General features: G+C 38.4%; 2 protein-coding genes across 3 annotated transcripts; both read right to left on the reverse strand.

Annotated features, from left to right (window-relative positions):
* Positions 1-89: 89 nt before the first annotated feature.
* LOC119552091 (putative sodium-coupled neutral amino acid transporter 11) lies at positions 90-19,306 on the reverse strand. 2 transcript variants are annotated; one of them, XM_037861868.1, is made up of 11 exons: positions 19,251-19,306; positions 18,678-18,970; positions 14,262-14,321; positions 7,185-7,496; positions 6,872-6,986; positions 5,680-5,932; positions 4,062-4,132; positions 3,792-3,953; positions 3,552-3,664; positions 3,269-3,460; positions 90-1,940 (listed from the first exon to the last, which is right to left on the reverse strand). In XM_037861868.1, the coding sequence occupies exons 2-11, from the start codon at positions 18,732-18,734 to the stop codon at positions 1,698-1,700; spliced, it is 1,578 nt and encodes a 525-aa protein (XP_037717796.1). In that variant the 5' UTR covers positions 18,735-18,970; positions 19,251-19,306; the 3' UTR covers positions 90-1,697. The 2 variants fall into 2 exon arrangements, with proteins under 2 accessions (XP_037717796.1, XP_037717797.1); XM_037861869.1 differs by lacking the exon at positions 14,262-14,321 and having other exon boundaries at positions 1,698-1,940.
* A 1,264-nt stretch (positions 19,307-20,570) lies between these two features.
* On the reverse strand, positions 20,571-22,359 carry LOC119550782 (leucine-rich repeat-containing protein 34). The gene is made up of 2 exons (XM_037859714.1): positions 21,860-22,359; positions 20,571-21,387 (listed from the first exon to the last, which is right to left on the reverse strand). Exons 1-2 carry the CDS (start codon positions 22,275-22,277, stop codon positions 20,645-20,647), a joined length of 1,161 nt encoding a protein of 386 aa, XP_037715642.1. The 5' UTR covers positions 22,278-22,359; the 3' UTR covers positions 20,571-20,644.
* Positions 22,360-23,324: the final 965 nt, after the last annotated feature.

Here is a 23,324-nt window from a genome sequence, read left to right on the forward strand (position 1 = left end):
CAGAGATCGCCTGGGAACTCTACCCGGAATGCGGTGATAAGGTTAGGAAAACCGCAATATTTGTTTTAGCATATTTCTAAAATGCCTTTTTTATTATTTCAAGAATACTTTTGTTTTTGTTTTGTTTTGGTTTAGCTTATCTATACATATGTACTATTGGAATGAAATCGGATTTGGTTATCTCTGGGTTATGCCTGCGTTGTAAATTAAAACTTCTCTACTCCTCCGCTTATATCCCATCTAAACAATTTATTATATGTATATATATGTCGCTACATGCATAATACGGCAATAATAATAATTACAAATCGGCTATAATCGATCAACACTTCCCTAATTCCCTACTACTTCAATGTTATACATTTTGTAATATCAGTATAGCGCTAAAGAGATAGAGAGAGAGTGGGAGAGACATCAAAATATTTGGCGAATGAGAACATGAGAAATATCGTACGACAAGCGGATCTATAGAGCGTGTATATACAAGAAGTCTGTAGAAATAGTATGCTGTTTCTGTTCTGTTTCCTCTTCCGGTTTCGTTGTGTATAGGTTAAATCTTGTAAAAAGTATCTTAGAAAAGCCCTGGGCATGTCCCGTGTTCCTTGGCCATGATATGTTGTGTTTAAGCTCTTAGAATATAGAGTTAAGGGGGTCTTCAGCTTGGTTCCGATCTCTCAGCCCAAAAAGAGAAAGTAAGAAGTGATAGCTTGAGTGTATAGAGTGTAAAGACTTTAATCACATCCAAAAAATGCATACACATGTATTTACATAATATCGTGCAGTATAAATCAAGAGTTGTACAAAAATATATCTTCGTGTGTAGGTAGTATATATAAATATTCGATCGTGTGTGTGGTGTATACTGTAATATACGCAATTCAAAATAGAATTCAGTGCTGTTAACAACTCAAAACTGTTGTTCAAATCGATGTGTTGATGGTTAGAATTTGATTTTAGTTCGGTTCGAAGCGCGATTACCTACTCCTTGTATACATATACATATATATAAAACGTTGGAATATGATTCGGTAACGTCGGGGGCATAGATATACATATACATACATAGTTACAAATAGTTATCGGTACATATAATACTTGTTCGATTTTGATTTGCTTCTCAACTTGGGAATTAGTCGGTTGTCGTTAAGGATTGCATGTGTATATTGGTGCCCAAATAGTTTCAGACTACGCTAAAGCTACGGATAACATCTAGTTCTAGTTTTGGTTTAGTTTGCTCTCGCACTTGTTTCATTTCATATTATTTCACTTCCTTGTTTTTCGTTTTCAATTGAATGGCTTTAGAGTACATACAATACAGACATATATATATCGAGGAACTTTCACTACTTTCAACAATATCGACATCAACAACGGGGATCCAACAAAATGTTTTACAATAAATAACTATCCGGTGCAAATATGCAAGGGTCTGTTCGATCGCAGAGAATATGCCTGGCCTTTGTACTGAGGTTCGCCCGTATCACACTACCTTCCACTAGCCAATACAACACTGTGCCTACACAACTTACTTACGCAGATACTTTGAACGTCTGTGACTCAGGTACAAATTTTTTCTTTCGATGCGACAAGGTGCAGCTGTGTTAACTGAGGGTCAACTCAAGAGTCTCGAACCAAGGTGAGAAAATGAAAAACAAAAAAAAAACGATCCCAACCAGTATCCCCCCTGCTTAAACCACTTAGTTCTCGGCGGTAGAGTTCTGGAACTCCTGCCGACAGTAGCCCATCACAATATCGGACCGGCAGTCCCCGCCCATGAGTCCTGGCAGCAGGACCGCCGCCCCCAGGATGGTGACCAGGGCCCCGAAGACCACCAGGCCCAAGGCGGGCAGCTTCTCGCGGCTGAGCAGGGCATGGGGCTCCATCTGGATGTAGGCCAGGCCGGGCAGGATGTAGGCCAAGGGTATGGCCGCCAGGAGACCCTGAAACAGATGGGTAAACGGGGGGGTTCATAAATTTGCATGGCAAAGATGGGTTCGGAATGCCTTTTGGGATCTACCATGTGGCCAATACCCGTGACCAGAATATCTAAGGCAAACGACTTGCTGATGATATTAAACTTGGCCATAAGGCTTACCCAGTTTGAATTAGTCTCAGATGTATTTAATGAAGCCTTTCAAATATACCGATTCTGTTCTCGACTTCTGGCTTTTCCTTTTCTATTTAAACGATAACATCACAAAACAGAATATTAAACGAGCTAAGCTATAATATTAATACTAGCTAAATTGGTCATAAATAACCTTTAAATTTACCAATTCCGAAGCTACTTAGCCAATATCTAAATGATAAATGCCCTAAGCTTAAATATAACTAGCAACCAAAATATAAATAAAAGCAATTAAAACCATAGTAGATTAGTTTTATACTCTCAGTGTTTTCGCAAAACTTTTACTCTCTGTGGTTGAGCTTAATTAATCGAAATAGCAAAGTAAATATAAATGAAATGGGTTTTTTCTAAAAAACCACAGATTAAAAATCTATTTTTGGAAATATGCATAAGTATCTGTTTAAATATAAAAACAAGATAGAGGATTAAATGGGCTTACATTTATAAATAATATAATAAATTACTATTTAGGTTCAAATTTTTTAAACCTACATAGTATTTTTATAATTCTGGTTCATTTTAATTTTATTGGCTTTGCAGAACTTTTACTATCTGTGGTTAAACTAAATAATGCAGAACGAATGTACTTAACTAAGCAAATAATAAAACCGCAACACAAAACTGCATAGCAACATAAATATAAATGAAATGGACAATATGTCTTTGGAAATATATTTCAAAATCTAATAAGAATAATGTTTAGATCAGAATCTAAATTAATATATGTGGTTATATATGTTAACCTTTTGGATAAGTATAAATTATTATTATTTTGGACAAGTTTAATCTGAGTTCCTTCGGGCATCTTTAAATTTCTGCGGTTTAAATAACCAATGAACTTGATTAACGGATGTTGGTTCTTAAATAATCATAAATAGTACGGCAAAGAAAAACCACATAATAAATATTAAATTAAAATTGTAAAAAACATCTGGTCTGTATTAATAGCTTCTTAAAAATGATAGGATCATAATTAATCAATTTAAATATTAAAGATTATCGTATAAACCGTATTTTAGACCTTTAAGTTTGCTTAAGTATTTTGGAATAGGATTATTCTGGTCAAGGGTATCGGGCCCGTTTTTCACACCGGACGTGGATAGAAATCATGGATTAAGGACATGCCAACTCCGTACTCACATTCAGCTCCAGCACAGAACCGAGGCAGTCGGTCATGGGCGAGATGACGAAGGCGCTGAACACGATGGCCATGGTAATGGCTTTCGAGTACTCATCGATGATGGCCCCCTTCTCCAGGCTGGGGTCCTTGTCCTGGGTGAACTCGCTGATGGGCTCCTTCAGCACGAACCGATGGACGAGGGCGCGCACAATCTGTGGGGAAAATGGCCCCCCAAAAAAAAAAAAAAACCATCAGCACATTACATGCGGAACTTTCTCAAGTATCAGGTTATCCCAAGCCAACCTCGCGGGAAACGAAGCACTCGATGGGGAAGGTCAGCAGTATCGATATGGAGAAGAGCACACGCGAGAAGTTCATCAGGTCGTCATCCCAGCAATAGTTCTCCAGCAGATCACCTGGGGAAAAATATAAAAACAAAATAAAACAAGGCAAATCCCCAGTAAAGGCCCGAAAACAGCAGACTGGGAACATCCGCAAATTGCCTGTCAGGGCAATTAAATGCAATTTGTGTCAATCCCTCACCTTGGGACAGGGCGCGGAAGGTGGAGTAGCCGGCGATTCCGAACAGGGCCGCCACCGTCCAGGCGAATCCAATCGAAATGTGGGTGACCTTCTCCCAGCGCTCCATGGTCGCGTCGCGCATCGATTGATAAACGAGGAAGGTGTTGTGATGGCACATGAAAGCTGCACAGACAGATGTCCAATAGATGGAAAGATAGATAGATTGGTATAGATACATATATACAAGGACTGAGGGGTGTTAAATATCCCCCCATCCCCACACAAACCTACCAAAGACCATAATTCCTGTGGCCGGGATAAGATCCGAGTTGGCAAACCGCCAGGACTCCGCCGTGTCCGTCCTGAGAATAAAATATAAGTAAGGAAAAAGGTTTTTCACCGACAAACATTACACAAAAGTTAACACCAAATTAACATTTCGTTGGCTGGCCGCCCGGAAATGTGAATTATTCGCATAAAAAATGAGTAAAAACAAAAGGTGCGGACTGCGGACCGTGAGATAAGACGAGTGAAAGCCAGGCAGCCGCAAATTGGAAATTTATTTAAATTTTATACCAAGCCGCAGACGCAGCATTCAAGGCTTTGCCACCCCCAGCTGGTAAAAAGGGGGAGCTGCTGACCTTGAAACTGCATGGGGGAAAGTGTTGGCTGCGCATATGTATGTAGTTATATGCATACAACTTAGTTGCCACTGCAACAGACTCAACTCGACTCGCCTAATGAAAAGCCATAAAAGGCAAACAAGTGGCACACTAAATTTTATGAGCTCAGTGCTTCAGAGGGTTCGGGTTTGGGATCGGGATTGGGATGGGGATGGGGATTGGGGATGGTAGAAAGATGGTGGAACTGGGGGCACCACCGCCCTGGGCAGTGGCCACAGATTTGAAAGCACTAAAGCGCCACTTAGCACTAACGCCCACAACCACCCACAAACCCACAAAACCCAACCCCCCCACAAAGCCCTATTCCCCAGCTCAGGTCCAACTGGTTGCAACTTTGTTAACGGTTAGGGAAAATCGAGCCAAGTACACAATTTGTAATTAAAATGCAAATAAATCTTCACGCGGTTTTTTGGTAATTTGTATAAATTGCTTGGCCTTAAATGGTTTTGTCCAATTTTAATATCTTGAATATTTTGACTGTCTGGAATATTAAAATGGGAAAAAACCATTTAACGACGAGTTGCTGGCCAAGTTTTCAGCCGGCAAAGCAATTTATTAAAATTACCAAAATAATAAAATCACCTTTGAAAGCAGATTGCTTTTTTCATCTACTTTTTATCATTATCAAATTCATTAATATAAATGTGGCTCAAATAAATCTGTGTTATTGGTCCACTTTTGTACTTTAATTTGTCAATTAAGACAAGCTGACTTTTGATATTAGTAAATATATATGCAGAATATTCTCTTTTCTTTCTTTAGAATTAAATTTAAAATTCAAAACTTTTGAAAAGTGAAACTTATTTAATAACACTTTTACTCTTTTCCATTGATATGATATTATAATTGTAATTGACTAATTATCAAAATCGAATTTCCGCGCCATCTAAATTCTGCAAATGAATTATCTATGTAGGTCAGCCATCAGGTAGTGGCAATTGTAATTTATTAGCTGAAATTAGGCGTTAATTGGCGCAATCGATAGGCGTTGGCATTTCAGTGAAAACATTATTCAATTAATTTCACACGCCATGCTTTTGCAATAGATACTATTGAGGGTCGATTGCATTTAAAGATAATTTGTTACGTTTTTGAACCAGAATAGAAAAATGCTTTAAAGGACAAGCCAAGTAGAACAAAAACAAACTGAAAGAATGATAATATGAGACATTGTATGTGGAAATTCTTAAAGGAAAATTCTTGAACATTAGAACTGACATACTTACACTTTATAATCGCCTGACATGAGCTTGATGATGACCGCAAACAGGATGAACACCACGCAGGCCAGGCTGATGAAGCTGGCGCGGGCCAGTCGGGAGACGTTCTTATAGAGACAGAGGGGCATTACCACGCCCACGTTGACGAAGAAGACCACGCCCAGCCGCACGGCGCCCATGGAACCGCCCCAGGAGGGAAAGAAGCGGACCAGCACTTTCGACAGCGTATCGCCCACCACCACGTTGTAGGATATCATGGCTGCAGGGGGGTTCGGAAAATATATCAGAGAATTTCCATCACAGAAACTGGTCATCAAATTTATATTACTTCGTAAAAAATGTTGATTAAGGAATATCTGACGGTATTTTTATTAACAAATTACCAAAACCAATCATAGGCAAAAGTTATAAACAACGAAAGTCAGATATCGGAAAATATATTCAGAGGCTAAATATCTTTAAGCTTTACTTTAGTAGTAAATGACTACCCCTTAAGGTTATCCAAAAAATATATACAAATTATAATAGCATACCTATTAAAGCTGATATAGAAACTTTCCATTAATCGACTAGTTTTAATTATTTTAACTAGCAAATTACAATCCAATGGAAAAAAGCTACATTTTATTTAGTTCTCATAAAGTTACCCCATATATGAATACATTTAATAGATATCAATCGATAAAGTTATCCCTTAATGGATAAATTAAATATATATCAATCGAAAAACATAAGAAATACATTTGCTTAAAGTTATTAAGGAAACTCCTTTTAGCCCTATCCCTTTTTAAATCGTTAAACATATTTTGAGTTTACTCGATATAAAAATGTAGTATTAAGATACATTTATGCAAAAATAAATGAGCCAACGCTTCTGAGTTTAATGTTTGTGCAATTGCCAAACGATAATATTTTATCCTTTATTTATTTTTCTAACGACCAAACATGTATAATTATTTTTTTTTTCTTTTTTTTTAAGTTACCTTAATATAAGTTTATAATATAAATATTTAAATGAAAAATAAATGGTTAATAAAAAATACTCAAAGGAAACAATGTCAAAAATTAAGTAATATTAATATAACTATAAAAATATCTGAGCACGATAGGTTTGTAACACTAGAAATGTCCCATAGAACGTATTTCCCTGTGCAATGTTATGTTTATACTCCCTAAAAGTAGGAGTTGAGCGACTCACCCAGGAAGGGGTACATGAACTGCAGGAGGGAGAGCAGGTAGTAGCCGTACTTGCCGTAGGCCGCCTCCATGATGCCCGGATAGCTGAACCGGCCGCAGATGTGGCCGCATCTGACCTGCAAATGAAATGAGGCTTTAACGGCAGCACACGCCCTCGCAAATGAGTGCGCTCGTTAATTATGCGGAAAATGCTATTCCCGGAATCGAAGGGAAATGCGTTTTGCATGTGACTTTGGCCGCCAGCCAGGACCCGACATGATTGCCACTTAAAACCGATTTGGGGAAAGGCATGGGGTTAAGGGACCGCCACTCACCATCAGGATGAGGGAGTAGTCGGTGATGTAGGCCACCAGGATGAGGAGGGCCAATCCTAGGCCGAATCCGGCGCGGTGGAGGGCGTAGGGTATGCCAATGACGCCGCTGCCCACGATGGAGTTGATGTAGTTGAACGAGGCCTGTGGCAGCGAGGACAACGTGTCCCCCAGTCCGGCATCCTGCTGTGGTTGTTGCTGCTGCTGCTGCGAGGGCTGCCGATGTTGCTGCTGCTGCTGTTGCCCCTGATGTTGCTGCTGCCCCTGATGTTGCTGTTGCGGCTGGCCCTGTTGCTGATGTGTCTGATGGTTGTTCTAGAGGGCGGTGTAACGTACAACAAAGGTTAGCTATCGGTTTCCCCCTGTTACTCTCCATTACAGCACGTTGATTGGGATAAGAGCGCAAAATTGCCTCGAGTGCCTCTTTACATCAAAAGCAAAAACCAACAGGACCCACCATCTACAACACACTACCCATCTACCCATCTATCCATCCCCCGCTGGCCAATCTTGCGTATACGCAATATTCAGGTGGAGGTAAAGACAAAGGCAGCTCGTATCCGTATCGTAAATTGCGGTTGAGCCAAAACCCTTCTCTTTCTCCACATTGTGTGTGCACTGTGAGAAAACAAGTAGTCCGAAGAAGGAAATACTGTGTTGCTTTTAAGTAACATATGGGTATGTAAAGGTATTTCAAGAAAGTATAACCTTTTATATCTAATCGAAAAATCTATACTATATAAGTCTCAATTCCAAATAATCTATAGTATCTTATCCCTATTTGAAATGTTTACTCAGTTTTGACAAAACACCACAAAAAATTTGAAAGCCTTCTTATAAAAACATGTAATATAATATATTTTGTATTTCAGAAACTACATTGTTTAATTCCTGATCTTAAAAAAAATGTATTTTAAAATAACACATGTAATATGCTGCTCATTATACACAGGTAAAATGCTAGTTCTATTTGCAAAATAAGGTTATATTAAAAGGCGAGTCGGCATTAATCTGCTCTGGTCACACTTTCTGATCTCTCTAGACAGCAATTTTAAATACTGATAAGTATCTTTATCAAATTTTAACCCAATTAATGCATATCCTTTATAAAAATCTATTATAAAATAAAAATTCTTCTTAATAAGTGAATTTAGACCCATAAAAGCAAGTTATTTTAGGCACTACTATACCTGGAACACAATTTTTTTGATCATGATAGACATTTTCCAAAATTCGAACTCCCTATTTCCATTTTTCTACGTGTTAATGTACGTGTGCTGGTATTAAGAGTTTCCCAGATCCCCAGCACCACTCGCCTGCCATAAAAGACAATTTTATATCAAGAGCTCTCGTATAAACATAAATAAAATTCCTCAGCCACGTCATAAAGTCACGAAAAGCGGGCCAATGCTGTGGCCCACATTTACAGCATAGCAACTAAAAAATAAACCAGTAGAAATAATAAAAACCGAAGGGATAAGGCCAAATTGGAGAAAAACTTTAGCCAGCTGGCAATTAAAGAAGTTCTCCCAACTGAACTTCTGGGAAACGGCAAACAAACAACGAAAAAGTTTACACTTCTGCAGCTTTGCCCCCAACGCCCTTTTCATGAAGGGAGCGAGTGTAAAATAAACATTTGCCAGAACTACTTTAAAATGGTTTCTGGGCTTCTGGAGGTGTTTTTGGTTAATGAACATTTCCAAAGGCAAATTACGCGCGAGTTGAGTTCAGATGAGTTCTGACTTTTCAATTCAATTAAGTGGCGTCAAAGGTCGCAGAGAGGTGTTTTTCACATTGGATGGGTTCGGGGAAAAGTCCCCCCTCGAAAGCGCCGTCGAGTATCAAAGAAAATGGCTAATTATGAGGCACGGGCACGGGAAACCCGGCCAAAGTCAAACGAACAGTCTCAGTGCCAAGGTTACAGCAGCTGCGACCGAATGAAATTACAGAGTGTCCGTTGTCAGTGACTCACAGACCTTCGTCCTTCGAAATACAACAAAAAAAACCAGAGAGTGCGCTATAGTAGATGGCCTCGACTATCAGATGCCCGCTTCTCAGCTAAAGAGAGCGAGGGAGATGGAGATATGCATGCTGCAAATTGGCTGTTTCCAAGATTTCACACTTTAATTGCTTATAACTTTTGAATGAATGGTCCGATTTGAACTATTTTTGGTATGTAGATAGGTATTGATAATCAAAACCCAATCCCAATTACACTTTTACAAAATCTTCAGGTTCTAGCGTTTTGGGCGTTTTTGACTTGCGCTGCGCAAGAATCTCTAGAATCTAAATGCCAATCTTAGTGTTTAAACGGACGGACAGACAGACTGCTTGTGATCCTGATCAAAATATATAAACCTGTTAGGGTCGGAATCGCTTCATTCTACCTGTTACATACGTTCCGGCGAATCTAATATACCCTTTTACTCCACAAGTAACAGGTATAAAATGGAAGAAAAACGGAAAACATGGAAAAACAAATTGCGCCGACGAAGGAAAACAGGGCCAAAGTTAATCTCCAGCCGGGGCGGAAAACCCTCAAAGGCCGGGAAAGTTCCGCACTCTCAACAGGATAATTTATAGCCAGCTGCCTTGATTAGTTTATCATATAGAACATTACCCGGCCATTAAATTGTTATGGCCTCCTGTCCTTGGACGGGTTAAGGTTTCATCACCGAGCCCAACGAAGCGCACGAGGAATCATAAATAATTGCTTGAATAAATGATATCGATGAATGAATAAATCTGTTTCCGCTGTTCAATCGAGCGTATTTCTGGGGTCAAATACGAATTTTGGGCTTTCGCACATATCCGATGGTCAAACGGCAAACATTAAAGTTCGCTCCAATTCTCATAAATAATTTGCCAGCATTCCCCTGTCAGCAATTAAACCTCACAAATCCAATTAATTTAACAGGGTAAAAAAAAGGAGGGAAAACGAGGCACCAACAAAATTCCCAGTCGAAACTCAATTGACTAAAAGCGTGTGAAACAGGGAAAAGCGGAGAAAAGAGGAAAAACAAAAGATGGAAATTGCCCGGTGGCTGCTCAGGTGAAAATGCCCAGCACGTGCGCATATGCTGTTACCCACCTGGCAGGATTACCTGTCTAGCAGAACGCTTCTAATAAAAGACAAACATTGTCGGAGGCAAATACAAACTCAAACACAAATAGCAACGCCGCACACGAAAGCCAATCCTGGAAATATTCTGGCATCCGGTTGTAATGGCAAACAAACCTTTTTATGCACTGCACGATTTTAATTAATAACACTCATGTCTTTCGACCACGTTCCATACCCGCATTTCCAACTTCTATTTCCTGTTCAGATGCCAAGTGAAGTTGAACTCATGGCCCCGAATAATGGAATTAAAAATACCCTTTGCTTATAGAAATAAGAAGGGCTTATAGGGGTTTTTGTAAGGTATAAAACTAGGAAGGTATTGAAAATTTTAATTAATTTTGAGGGTTACCTTGAATACATAAACTACACAAATACACAAAATTGAGAAGACAAAAATATTTTTTAAATCAGTTAAGTTTTTATTAAGACCAGATTATTAAAATAGTTTTATAAGCTACTTTAAATATTTCGACCAATTATGTCACAAAATATATTCAAGGTGCCTAGAGTTCCATTACATTTTTACAAAAGTATCCCACTGATGTTGTTCAAACCAATGGATGTAAAATTTTTACAAAAAGTCAAGTAATAATAAAATGTATGTAGGTCCTTTATGAAATTTTTAATATCTTGTATTGTATCTTCTTACAATAGATTTTCAGTATATACCCAAAGAAAAATGAAACATATATTATTATTAATTATTTGGCTACCAGAAGGTTATATTACCAATGACAAACCTATTTTAATAACCCAAAAATCAATAAATACTATACTTCGGATCTTTTCTGTACATTGTATATCCCGGAATTTCTTTTTATGTTGGAAACTATTGTAAAAACGTTCAGACCATATAAGTATTTTAATACCTCTTCAACAAACAAAACATATTTTCGACTGCCACACTTACATACCCCAAACTGATTATTACAAAGTAACCAAACAAGTTGTTTAACCCAAACTCCGGACACATATTTGGCTGGCCTAATGAAATTAGAGTGCGATGACAGGACAATGGGGCAACTGGCAACCATTTGCACTTTAATGAAAGCGTTTTGGTCAACACCAAGCCCACATCCACAGGCACATCCCAGATGGAGAGGGCCTGAAAGGAATATTTGGTTGGTCCTCTGGGGCAGGCCAAACAATTAACAGGGGAGCTGAAATTATGCGCCATGCAAAATGGCAAAATGGCACAATGCTAGTGAAAGCCGCAGAAATTGCAGCCTTTTTGCATTGCAATTCGTGTCCCGCTGAACTATTGACACAGCCGTGTCGGCATTGTTGTCATTTCAGTTTCAGCCGGGTTGCCTGGGTTTTGCACCCCTGCCGATAGACAAACAGGGGCCTACAACCCCTGGATCCCCAACCCTCGGAACCCTCGGATCACCGTACATATAGTGAAAAAGTAAACACAAACATGCAAGGCAGCCAAATGGTCCTCGGGTCAGGTTTATTCCGCAGTGGGGATGGGTTCCGAATGGGGAAATGTTGTTCTGGGGAAATGCAAAAAGGGTTTGAGTCTGACCTTTTGCCGACTGCACAGCCAGAATAATACGAAAATGGTGACATGGTCAACTCTTGTTCGAATTTCAATGAACCGGAAAGTTTCGCTTTAATTTGATCAACTCCAGCTCAATTTAACATGAAAGAGAGTTTCCTCTCGTTAACCGTTTATATTCAATAAAATATAACTATAGGGAAACTTACTTGCTGTGCATATTTAATTTAAAGTCTTCCTTAAAATAAAAATGGTGACAAAAAACTTAAACAAAAACAAAAGCTTGTTTATATGTATCCCGAATATTTATACTCAATATGCAATTTAATCTTTAAAGACCTCTTTAAACCAAACCTTAGATCAAGGTGCCATAGAAATACATCACATTTTATAAGAAATGACCAACCAATGGATGTCGATTTTTTACAATGAGTCAAATAATAATAAAAATTATGTAAGTCCTGTGTCAAGTATATTTATCTTAGAAACTGTTTTTTAATTCAATCTTCAATCTTTTATATCTTCAAAAATGCAGTATTCATATTTGAATATTTTAAACATTACTAACTTATATTTTTCCTAGAAAATAATTGTTCTATTACGATATCTTAAAAAAAAAACAGATTTGTATACATTAAATATAACATAAAGTAAACTAATCTATACTTTGTACATCTTTGATTTCGGATTTCAAATAAAACTTGTCTTTCATCCAAAGACAAAAAACTTTGAAATATAGCATAACTACCCCTTCTTATAACAAAGTAATCTCAGGAAATCAGATGTTTGCATCAAAATAAAATCTTCATTAATTATAACTATCATTATTTGTCAAAAAAATATAATCAACGTTTTAGAAGTGTACTTAAGAGCTCGCATTGTTGTGCTTAATGTAATTTCTGCATTTCCCTTTCGCTGCAATTAATGAGTGGTCTTCGGCGCTGGCCAAGAGTGGTTCCACTTTCCGCTGGAACTAACCTAATTGAGAAACAGCCGGCCGGGTGTCCCAACTATTGGCAATTTGCCTTTGAGCCGACGCGACCATTAGTTGTGCAAACAATCAGGGCTTTTTGGCTTCTTGTCCCGCATTCGCACCCTCTCCCACTCGTTAAAGCTGGAATTTTTTTGGCCAGCCTTGACTGCCTAATGGCTTTGCCAACAAAAACAGCAAAAGTTGTCGGTGCGAGGCCTAAGAAAACAACAAAGGCCGAACACACTCACTCACTGGCATTCCTTACTTATGCATGGTAATGCATCAAATATTACACAATGTTCCCCTCAAGTTCTGGGCCTTACCCACACCCCTCCCCCCAAAAGGAAGCCAACTATGTATGGGAAATCCTTTCCTGCTCTCTACGACAGAAATTCTCTGGTATTAGTTGCCGGGATTAGATTCGGCTTAAAGCCAAGTTACCCTGCAGCGTTCTTGCCACACTTTTTGTTGGCATTTAATAACGGCTGAGCTAGATGGATGAGTCCATTCCTCATCTCGAACAGGATTTTAAGCTTTAAGTTATCACCTTAGCGTTAGGAATATGAGAAGTTTAGGGTTTGGAGATACAAATATTAATAAAATACTATTTAAATAGGTTCGTAATAATATTATATTTATATTCCCACCTTTTTGGCTTCTCTTCAATATAAACAAACCATTATTTCAACCCATGCGCCCTACAGTAACTTATTGCTAGGAATTGTAGTCTTTTTAAGGACCAATTATTAAAAATCTTAAATTTTATAATATAAAACATTATTAAAATATATTTTAAATAAGCTATCTTATCCTAATTTACCCCACAGTAAATTCTCCCTAAAACTTTTACGGATGTATCTAGTTTTAGAATTTTGAAAAATATATGTTTATAACAAAATACCATTTTTTGAATTTTTTTATGGCAGAACTACCTCTTAAATAAAATCTTTAAAAAAAATGTTCTGTTTTCCTTACTTTTTCGCTGTTCCTTAAAACCAACCAACTCATTTTTTATTCCCAGGCGCCACCACACAGTAAATTCTCATTAATTTTTTTACTTCACCACCCAGTCTGAGTAAAAGTATGCAATAAAAGAACACATTTTCAATTGTGATTTGTCTTCATTATCAACTCGCACATGACTTTGCCCAATGTAATATTTAATAAGACGCTCGCGAAGTAGGCAAGCAAGTATTTCCTAATAACGAAATTCCTTTGATGTCCAGAGACCAAAAGCAATTTGTACCGCCCGAAAGACCTCGGAGAAGGTCGCGCTGCCAGAATGCCAGATATGTAGGTCCCCATTCGCCTCGTTCCTATCGCTATCCCACCCATTTTTTACCAACCCAAGTGTAGGCGTTACTCGGAATTTAATGAATGTGAAGGGGACTTGAATGTGAATACGACTACGAATACGAATACGAATACGATTCGCTATGCAAGTGCAGTGGCGGAAATGTGGGAATGTGGGTCAGAGTTTACCTTCATTATATTATTGAAGTCATCGAATGCATAAGCCTCGGCAACCGACACATCGCTGCCCTGATGAAGCGCATGAAAATCAAATTGTTAGCCATTAAATCGAGTTCACTTCAACAACAATCGTGGGCGCGCTGAATGATTCGCTTAAAACATAAACGTAAAATACATATCAAATCAAACACACATGCATATATGCGAATCAGCCGCAAAAAATTCCAATTTATTCGCATGCCGAATATGAGAACGTATTCTATCTGTATATGGAATAAATGTATGTACATGGGGAGTGCGCACATATCTTTATGGAACACGTGTTTTTATATATATTGGCGAGGGAAATGCGAACGCGAAATTCACTGGTTGACTGAGTTTTCCTCCTTTTTTTATCGCTTTGGCCGTCAATTTCCGAGATACGGAGGTGGGTTTTATTGTTCTACTGAAGCAGAGGGGAGTAAAAATTAAGAGGGGTGGGGGTTGATGGGTGTCCATAAGGCGCCGAAAACTAAAGCATTTAAGACACGCGCCGCTCACTACACTAATAAAAAACAAAAGTAAATTTCCATTCATTGCGGTTTTGTTCACTTCAAAACAGGGAAATATTGAATTTAATATATTTTTAGTTAAATTCTAATTACAATATTAAATATTTATGAAAATACTAAACTTAAATTTGACTCATATCGTATCTATTATTTTTTAACTCGTTTATATATTTTTTTAAATATTTAATTTAACATTTTAAAATTACTATGAAGATATTTATTATTACTTTTTCCATTTTCATCAGTTTATAATTCAACATTTTTAAATAATTATGAAGATATTTATTATTACTTTTTCCATTTTTATCAGTGCACCCACTTCAGGTCCAGAATATATTATCTACATCTTATCTTATATTTTCAGCCCTGATTTAAATATTTTGAAATTAAAATTTCCAATTTAATATAGTGTGCTTTATATAATATGCTTTTGTATTAAACTCAAATATTTCATACTCAAAGTTTAGTCCAATATGAAGATATTTATTTTTACTACTTCATCTTTATCAGTGCACCTACTTGAGGCCCAGGATATTTGACCTACATCGTAACTGATATTTCAACCCTGATTTAAATATTTCCAAATTTAAATATTCAATTTATTATATTTTGCGTTAAATAGAATGATTTTGTATTTAATTCAAATATTTAATAACAGTTTCAATATGATGTAATTTATTTTTACTTTTCATTTTTATCAGTGCACCCACTTGAGGCCCAGGAGATGGACTTAGTCGGTTCTCGAGAGGGATTTGGCGATTCACCTTGATTGCCTGGGGGCCAGAATGGCTGAGCAGCACTGGGGTGTGCAACAGTTATTGCATAAGTCGAGCGGTGGCGTATGCGTGATGTCCGTCTGCATTACGCATACGCCATGTTGAACTTGCGTTTGCTCAAACACTTAGGCCACTATCAATGTCCTTTGAAATTTATTTAAATTGCGTTTTCCGGACAACGATTTCCCCCTTAACCCACTGAACCCGCCGAACAATGTTTGATTTAATTGGGTCAATTGAAAGTGGGATTGAGTTAAGCGTTTGAGCGAGGCTTGCGGGCCAATTTGAAATTCCAATGTGAACTTAATTGTCGGCACGGAGTGTCGGAAAACTGGGAGCCCCAGGGCCATTTGCACTGCCACTGCAGCTGACATTGATTTCTGTTATCTCACGAGGGGGCTGCTCCTGCTGCTGCTGCTGCTGCCGACATTCTTATTTGATGCCTCAGCTGGCACAGCTCGAAAGGAGCCCAGGGATCCGGAGGAGGAGCACCAGCAGTTCCAAGGCCAGACAGCAGATGCTCGGCGATGCCACCACATGCCTTGCATACTAAGCGACGATTAAGTGGATGCGGATGCGGATGCGGATATAGAACTCTGAACCGGGTCTCATAAATCCTCCCGCCCCCTTCCTTATAGCCGGAATATTGTATAATTAAAGGTCGTGCTCGCCCAGCTTATTGATTTTCCTATCTCCCCGTCGACAGCGCTTAATTAAATCTTGAAGGATCTGGGTTGAATTTTCAGGCCAGTCAAAGGTCAGCGGTGAGACAATAAATAGCAGAAGCAGGGGGCAGCAGGAGAAGGAGCATCCTTGGGGGGCACCCCCAAAGTGATTCAATTGATTGTCATCAATCATAGCATGCCGTGAATTGTGTTTGGGATAATCACTCAATCAGGACACGATTCGGTGGTTCTAATGTGCCATTGTCTTTCGGTCTCTCGGGGGTTTTCGCTCAAGGGGTGCTGAAAACAAATTGATTTAACAGTCTTTTTCACAGCTGCGAGTTGCGAACTGCGAATTGCGAATTGCGAGTTACGAGTTGCTAGCCACGATATTTCAGAGTATGTATGCGTATGTGCCGACGGACTGAAAGACAGACAGACACGCAAGCCAATTCCAGCAGTCGAGCGAAATGGAATTCATAACGAGCTTAAGGGATTATCGGGCATAACCCGTCGCCAGCTCCCAAAATCCCCAGCCAAATCCCCTCGGCCAGATTCATATGCAAATGCTGGCGTGGGCATTTATTAAGCCATGATTGATCGACGGGGCATTTTGTTTATTAACAATTCATTGGGCAGGCAAGGAATGCGCCTCGGAAAATGTGTCGTCAAATCTATTGTGGCTCTTGGCTGGGAATATTTAATTTGCTTTGCCCGAAAAGTTGAATAAAAACCGAAGGTGATTGCGTTCTGCAGGAAATATGACAGGCACATTTCCCTCTTTGTAGTATAATTTTAGAATGCCAGCATGATTGTGGTTATATTTTTATAAAGTCAAAAGAGAAGACATTTTGATGTCCGAAAAGTTAATATTTTTATAAAGTCAAGAATAAGACATTTTGATGTCCGGAATGTTAACAAAGCGCGTTATTAATGATCTTTGTAGGCTTTATAATAAGTTAAATTTCGAAATGGCAAATAAGTAACAATAGAAAAATACAGAAACGTTCTACAAATACAAGTAAAAAATCCAAAGGGAGTAAATTAAAAATTTAATATATACAAAGTGTATGTTTTTACTCTTTTTTAATTAAAGATACCATACAGATCCATATATTTTTACTTATTTTTTTGTGACAAAGAAAAAGTTTAGGAAGTTCTATTGATTATTTTTAATAAAATATTCCTTGTACAGGGCTCGTTTTAAAGTTGAAATGAACCTTCTTTCTTATATACACAATGCTCATTTACTAAAAGTTGCCATAAGTCAAAAAACACAATAAATTAATGAATGAATAATGCAGCTCTTAGCTGAAAGACATAAGACACTTGAAACTTAAAATGATATTGTTTGAGATACATCAGTGATATAATATCACTTTTCTAATTAATAGGCAATACGCAAAGAAAAAATGATCATACATTTTTTCTCTTTAGTTGAACAAATGATTTTAAAGTAAAATAGGAATTAACTGATTAAAATCTTTGGATTTTAATGGATTGTATGGGTTCTATGCTGGTACATAAAATGTAGTGCGGAAGCAGTCGGCAAATTTGAACTCTAGATGAAGTATACAAGTTCTAAAGCAGCTGTGCTGAGAAGCCTGACTATTGGCATAATGTAAAAATGATCAATCATAATTACTTTGAAGTTTAACAAATGATTTTCTAATAAGAAAGGTCCTAACTAATTAAGATCTTTGGATTTTAATGGATTGTATGGGTTCTTATCGGTACATAAAATGTAGATGTTGGAAAATGGCAGACTTCAGAAAGGGAAATACAAAGCTTTGCTGGGAAGCCCGACTATGGGCATGATATAAAAATGATCAATCATAATTTTTTTTGAGCTCAACAAATGATTTTTAAATAAAAAAGGTTCCAACTAGTTAGGATCTTTGGACATAAATGGATTGCATGGGTTCTTTGCTGGTACGTAAAAACTAGAATGTTGCAAAATTGGACACTTTGGCAAGGGAAATACAAAGCTGTGCTGGGAACCCGACTTTTGGCATAATATAAAAATAATCAATCTTAATTTCTTTTGAGCTCAACAAAAGATTTTCAAATAAGAAGGGTCCTAACTAATTAAGATCTTGGGATTGAAATGGATGGTTTGGGTTCTTTGCTGGTACATAAAAACTAGAATGTTGCAAAATTGGACACTTTGGCGAGGGAAACACAAAGCAGTTCTGGGAAGCCCGACTGTGGCATTTCCCCGGCCATTATGCACTCTGCGGGCAGTTGGCCAATCAGTCAGGTCGTGTGGTTGCAATTAGTCGGAGTTCCTGCGGCTGGGAAGTGTGCAATTAGGTGCTGCTGGGGAAGTGCTCGAGTTGTGGGTGCCTTCAGTGATTTCAGTGATTTTGAGGGTGAGGACTCGAAAAACGGGCGCCTTCCAAACTAAGTGCATATAATTACGGAGCGACTCACCTGGCGCTGCAGTATGTAGCTGAATTCCGTGGCCGTGTTGCGTCGACTGTCGTTCATTTTGCTTGGTCTGGGTTTCTTTCCTCTATTTTTTTTTTGGTCTAACTTTGCTAATAATGCTGAAAGTTGTAACAGCCTTTGGCTTCAATTTTAGTTTAGTTCGTTAACTTAGTTGAGTTTTAGATTTGGTTTAAGTTTTCGTTATAGTTTTAGTTCTGGTTTTAGTTTTGGTTTAGTTTTTAGGTGGGTAGTTGGCTGGCCTTTAAGAAGTAGCTGGATATATACGAGCAGCCCGCCTGCAAGCAGATAAACAAATTTACAACTGAAATAAGATAGGACAAACGGGGGGGGGGAAACACAATTTTGCCGCAGGCACATCTCAGTTTTAGTTTTCTTGTTAATTTGAAGAGTTATACAAGAACTGGAGCACATCTCCTGGCACTGTCACAGGACCAAAAACTTGGTATCTCTTTGGTTGTCAGGTTTTAAGTGTTTTTCAAGTATTTACTAGTATATTTTATTATTTTAATGTACTATTATTAATGTGTTTTTTAGTGGAGTTTTGCATTGTCTAACCGATTTATCGGGTCTTCGATGCGATTTGGTTGCTTCGACGCTTTCGATGAGACTGCTGCAATAAAAATATATTGCGAAACTCTCAACAAGGATACCGTTAGCGTGGTCCTGTTCTCCTCTCTCTCTCTCTCTCTCTCCGCTCGTCGCATTCGTTTTCTCTTTCGCTCATTATGCTCGCGTTGTTGTTGCTGTCTGACTTTGAAATCGCCACACATTCACAAGTGCACCCACACAGCCACACGCACGGCGCTCTCACAATAACAAAAAACAGTAGCCGGAAACGAAAGCGAAAGTTGCCACACTGTCGGAATGGAAGAGCGAGATTTTCCAGAGAGAGAGAGAGTACATAGCATCTCAGCAAATCAGCTGGCGCTGATATTAGGCCCACCGATTTTCAAATCCATTTTCAAATTTCAGTTACTTTCGCCTAAAAGTATGCACTTTTCAACACTACATCTAGCGCCATCTGTTGAGAACTTTTAGAACAAAGGTCTACATTGCGGGCAAGTTTTGTTGTTAAGCAGAACCATAATTCGTTTCACAACACTGCCTAGGTGGTCCACTTATTGAATTGATGTTTTGTGAAAGGAGCAGGGGATACTAAATAGTCATCGGCATACACATCATTCTATAAAACCTATTTAATACACTGCTAACAAATTATTAATTTATTTACATTATATTTATATATCAAATTATGTATATATATTTTAAAAATACCCTTAAACATAGTTTACATTTAAAACAAGAGCGATGGTTAAAATTATTATTATTTATATTATTTATAAGTTCTTCTTAATTCAAATTGGACCACGTTAATGTATATATGTATGTACAACAAAATATTATACACAGAGAGAAGTATCCAAGAGCATTGTTCTTGAATTGAGAACATTGTTCTTGAATTGAGAACTTTTTGGTATAAATATAAAAACGAAATGGTGAGAAGAGAAAAGTTAAATTAAGTTGATTTAACAACTTTTTGATAAGTATACTCTAAGGACTGAACTAATAGTTTATTTGTACATACAATGTACTTAAATACCGGCAATTCAACTTGATTCGAGCAAAGTAAAAACATTTTCAACTTAATAATGTCGTTCTATTTTTAAGAACATTTTCAACTTAGATGAGAACGTCAGAATTTTCTCTGCGTTGAGACTTCTTATTTTTAGATCCTGATTGATGGGAGACATGATCAAAATTAGTTGATTATAAACATTTCAAAACTCTTTAACAATCCTGCACGAAAACGTGAATTGTATTTCTTTTTCTTATATTATTGTATAAGACTATTTTTAAAATACAAAGAAATTACCATTGTTGTGCCGAAAGCTGAGTTTTTAATTTATTTATGCATGGGCAACCGGAAATAACAACTTCACATCCACCTCCTATCTCCAAGGCACCACCCTGTAATCCTCGAGAGCCTCGTCGTAGGTGTAGCTGATGTCCAACTCCGAGTGCAGCACCACCTCGGCGTCCAGCAAACGGCGCACTATCATGGCGGTACGCGAGTCAAACTGGTTGCCATACAATGTCAGGCGGTCCAGCTTGCAGCGCTTCTTCATGGCCAGCAGGATGAGGTTCACTGCATCCGGTTCCATTTCGTTGTTGTTCAAGTGCAGCGTTCGCAGCTGGCGGCACGAGGTGAGGTACTTGGCCACCCACTCGCCACCGTGGGTGCCAATGGAGCAGTAGCTAATGTCCAGCAGTTCCAGCAGCCCACCCATGGACATGCCGCGCAGCAGGAAGAAGGCTCCATCCGGACCGATCTTGTTGCAAGCGATGCGCAGACGACGGAATGTCGATGTGGGCAGAGCCAGGTACTCGGCAATGGGAATCATGTCCTGGGCAGTCAACTCGCAGTGTTCCAAGGACAGACTCCAGAGGGTGTTCTGCATCAGCAGCGAACCCAGCACGGAGGCAATCTTCTCCGTGTCCAGGCTGAGACTCATTCCCAGGATCCTTCCGGCCTTCAGGCTCCGCAATCCCAGCGACTTGTGCACTCCGTCGGCGATCAAGGCGAAGTTGTACTGGGTCAGACTGCAGTGGGACACGTTCAGCCGGCGCAGGGTCCTGCTGATCAGGAGGAATTCCCGCAGGATACGCACATCGTCGTCGGTAAGGGGCGTTCCTGGGGATCAGGAAAATACTAAGTAAATTACCCATCTGATAAAAAAACAATCTTCATCCCAGAATTACCTCTTAAAGAGGTAAAAAGAACATGCCGATCGATCCTTTCAATATACAACACATCTGATAGTAAACATATATACCTTATCATAAATACCCTATTATATTATCTTTACAGTATCTTTCAGATAAAACTTTCCAAATGAAGCATTTTAAAAATTTCCACAGCCTTAAGAACTCTTCATAAAGTTTAAAAATTTAATATATTTTATTGTATTACGCCGAAATACCAAATTGATCTTAACATTTTTAACCATTACCTCAATTCTATATAAGATTTCCTAACGATGGGGATTTCCCTATATATTTTAGGGAAATGTCCAAATACTTTTTTTGAGTGTAATACTATCATACCATCACTACTATTGTACCTTGACAAAAGTGGTTTTTCTTTAATTTAAATCTAATCTTACCCTCCAAACTCAGCTGACTGACATTCATCTTATTCGCATTGAGACGTAGCATGACGAAGAACTCGTGGGGAAAGTGCATCAAATTGAGGTCAATATACCAAACTGGGATCAGGGAGCGGGCAAAGTCCTTTAGCAGACCCGCATCCCAGTTGCTAACATTCAGGCTGGACATTTTCACGGACAATTGAGGACGCCGCAGAAGATAGTTGACTATGATCCGGAAGTCGCGAATGCAGTGATACTTCCGACCGATCCGCTCCTCGAACTGGAGTCGCTTGAACTGGAACTGTCGATAGGGTCGCTCGTCGTACTCCCGCTGCCAACAGTAGAGGAGCAGGATCGTGAACAGACGGCTTTTCTCTGGCGAAGGAGGACAGGCCAACGGATTGTACTCGCACGGCAGGACCACTTCGCACATCCTGATATTCTTCGTGTATAACTATTGTAAGTTAAGTAATTTATATTGTTATTGGGAATTTGTGACAACTTAGCCAGTGCAAATTGTGTGTGGAAAAGAAATTCAATTATTTCTGAGTGCTTTGCATACTTTTAGCTGGATATGAAAAAATATCTGTGTAAAATCACTAATTCGTTTCGAATGTAGAAGACCTAACTGCAATAAAATAAATATGAATTCATAACATATCTAGTTTCATAACAATTTAGATTATTAAATAAGACAGGATCATTTAAGTATGTGAAAAATATATCATTAAAATCAGGAAACTAGTAGTGCAACAAGTGGTTCTTAATAAAATTTGCAACTTAAGTTCCCTTAATTGCTTAGTTTTGCACACTTACATTTTAGTTTTAAGCATTTACACTTTAGTTTTTAACTCATCCTATATATTTTACTCACTACCCTTTTCCATAAGTTTCGTTAATAATTAAAACACATTTAAATATTGTGACAACATTTTGAATATATTTTAATTTTTTAGAATTGTTGTATTGATTGATTTTTCTTTAAACAAATACTTAAGGAACCTTAAAGCATGCTTCCTTGTTTTTCGTTTGCTAACGACTAACCAACATTGCCGCGACCCAAAACGATGGTAAAAAGTTTTATCGACTCGGCACAATGGGTTCCCAAAACCAAAATTGTCGTAAATTCTGATAAATTGTATAAATAGCCTTTGAGCAAAAGTCTGTGTGCAGTAGTTCTTCGAACGACCCCTTAAATAGAGCGGAATGCTTCCTCATTTTCGTCATATTCCTGACAAGCCAAGAAATCCGCTTTTGGAGCTCCAGACATCCACGGTCTCATTAGCATAGTTTGCGAACTGAAGCACAAACTTGGTCGATGCGAATTACCATAAACGCCATTTCATTCATTTATGTGTCCTATTCCACAATGGGAACCCAATGTCCGCCACGTGGTCTGGTCTTCAAGCCATCCTGGCATCCTGGCGTGCCGGCACGCGTCGTTCCTGTCCTATAAATAAGCTGGAACTCACAGCCGATA

The sequence above is a fragment of the Drosophila subpulchrella genome, chromosome 2R, assembly GCF_014743375.2.
Source record: "Drosophila subpulchrella strain 33 F10 #4 breed RU33 chromosome 2R, RU_Dsub_v1.1 Primary Assembly, whole genome shotgun sequence".
Lineage (NCBI taxonomy): Eukaryota > Metazoa > Arthropoda > Insecta > Diptera > Drosophilidae > Drosophila > Drosophila subpulchrella.

Bases quoted from the DNA above. Each gene is read 5' to 3' on its own strand.
- LOC119552091 (XM_037861868.1), bottom strand. From the start codon at position 18,734: ATGAACGACAGTCGACGCAACACGGCCACGGAATTCAGCTACATACTG. The intron at 5,933-6,871 runs GTGAGTCGCTCA...ACCCCCCTGCAG, and splicing joins GTTCATGTACCCCTTCCTGG to CCATGATATCCTACAACGTG. The intron at 3,954-4,061 runs GTAGGTTTGTGT...CTGTCTGTGCAG, and splicing joins CACAGGAATTATGGTCTTTG to CTTTCATGTGCCATCACAAC.
- LOC119550782 (XM_037859714.1), bottom strand. From the start codon at position 22,277: ATGTGCGAAGTGGTCCTGCCGTGCGAGTACAATCCGTTGGCCTGTCCT. The intron at 21,388-21,859 runs GTAAGATTAGAT...CCTGATCCCCAG, and splicing joins CAGTCAGCTGAGTTTGGAGG to GAACGCCCCTTACCGACGAC.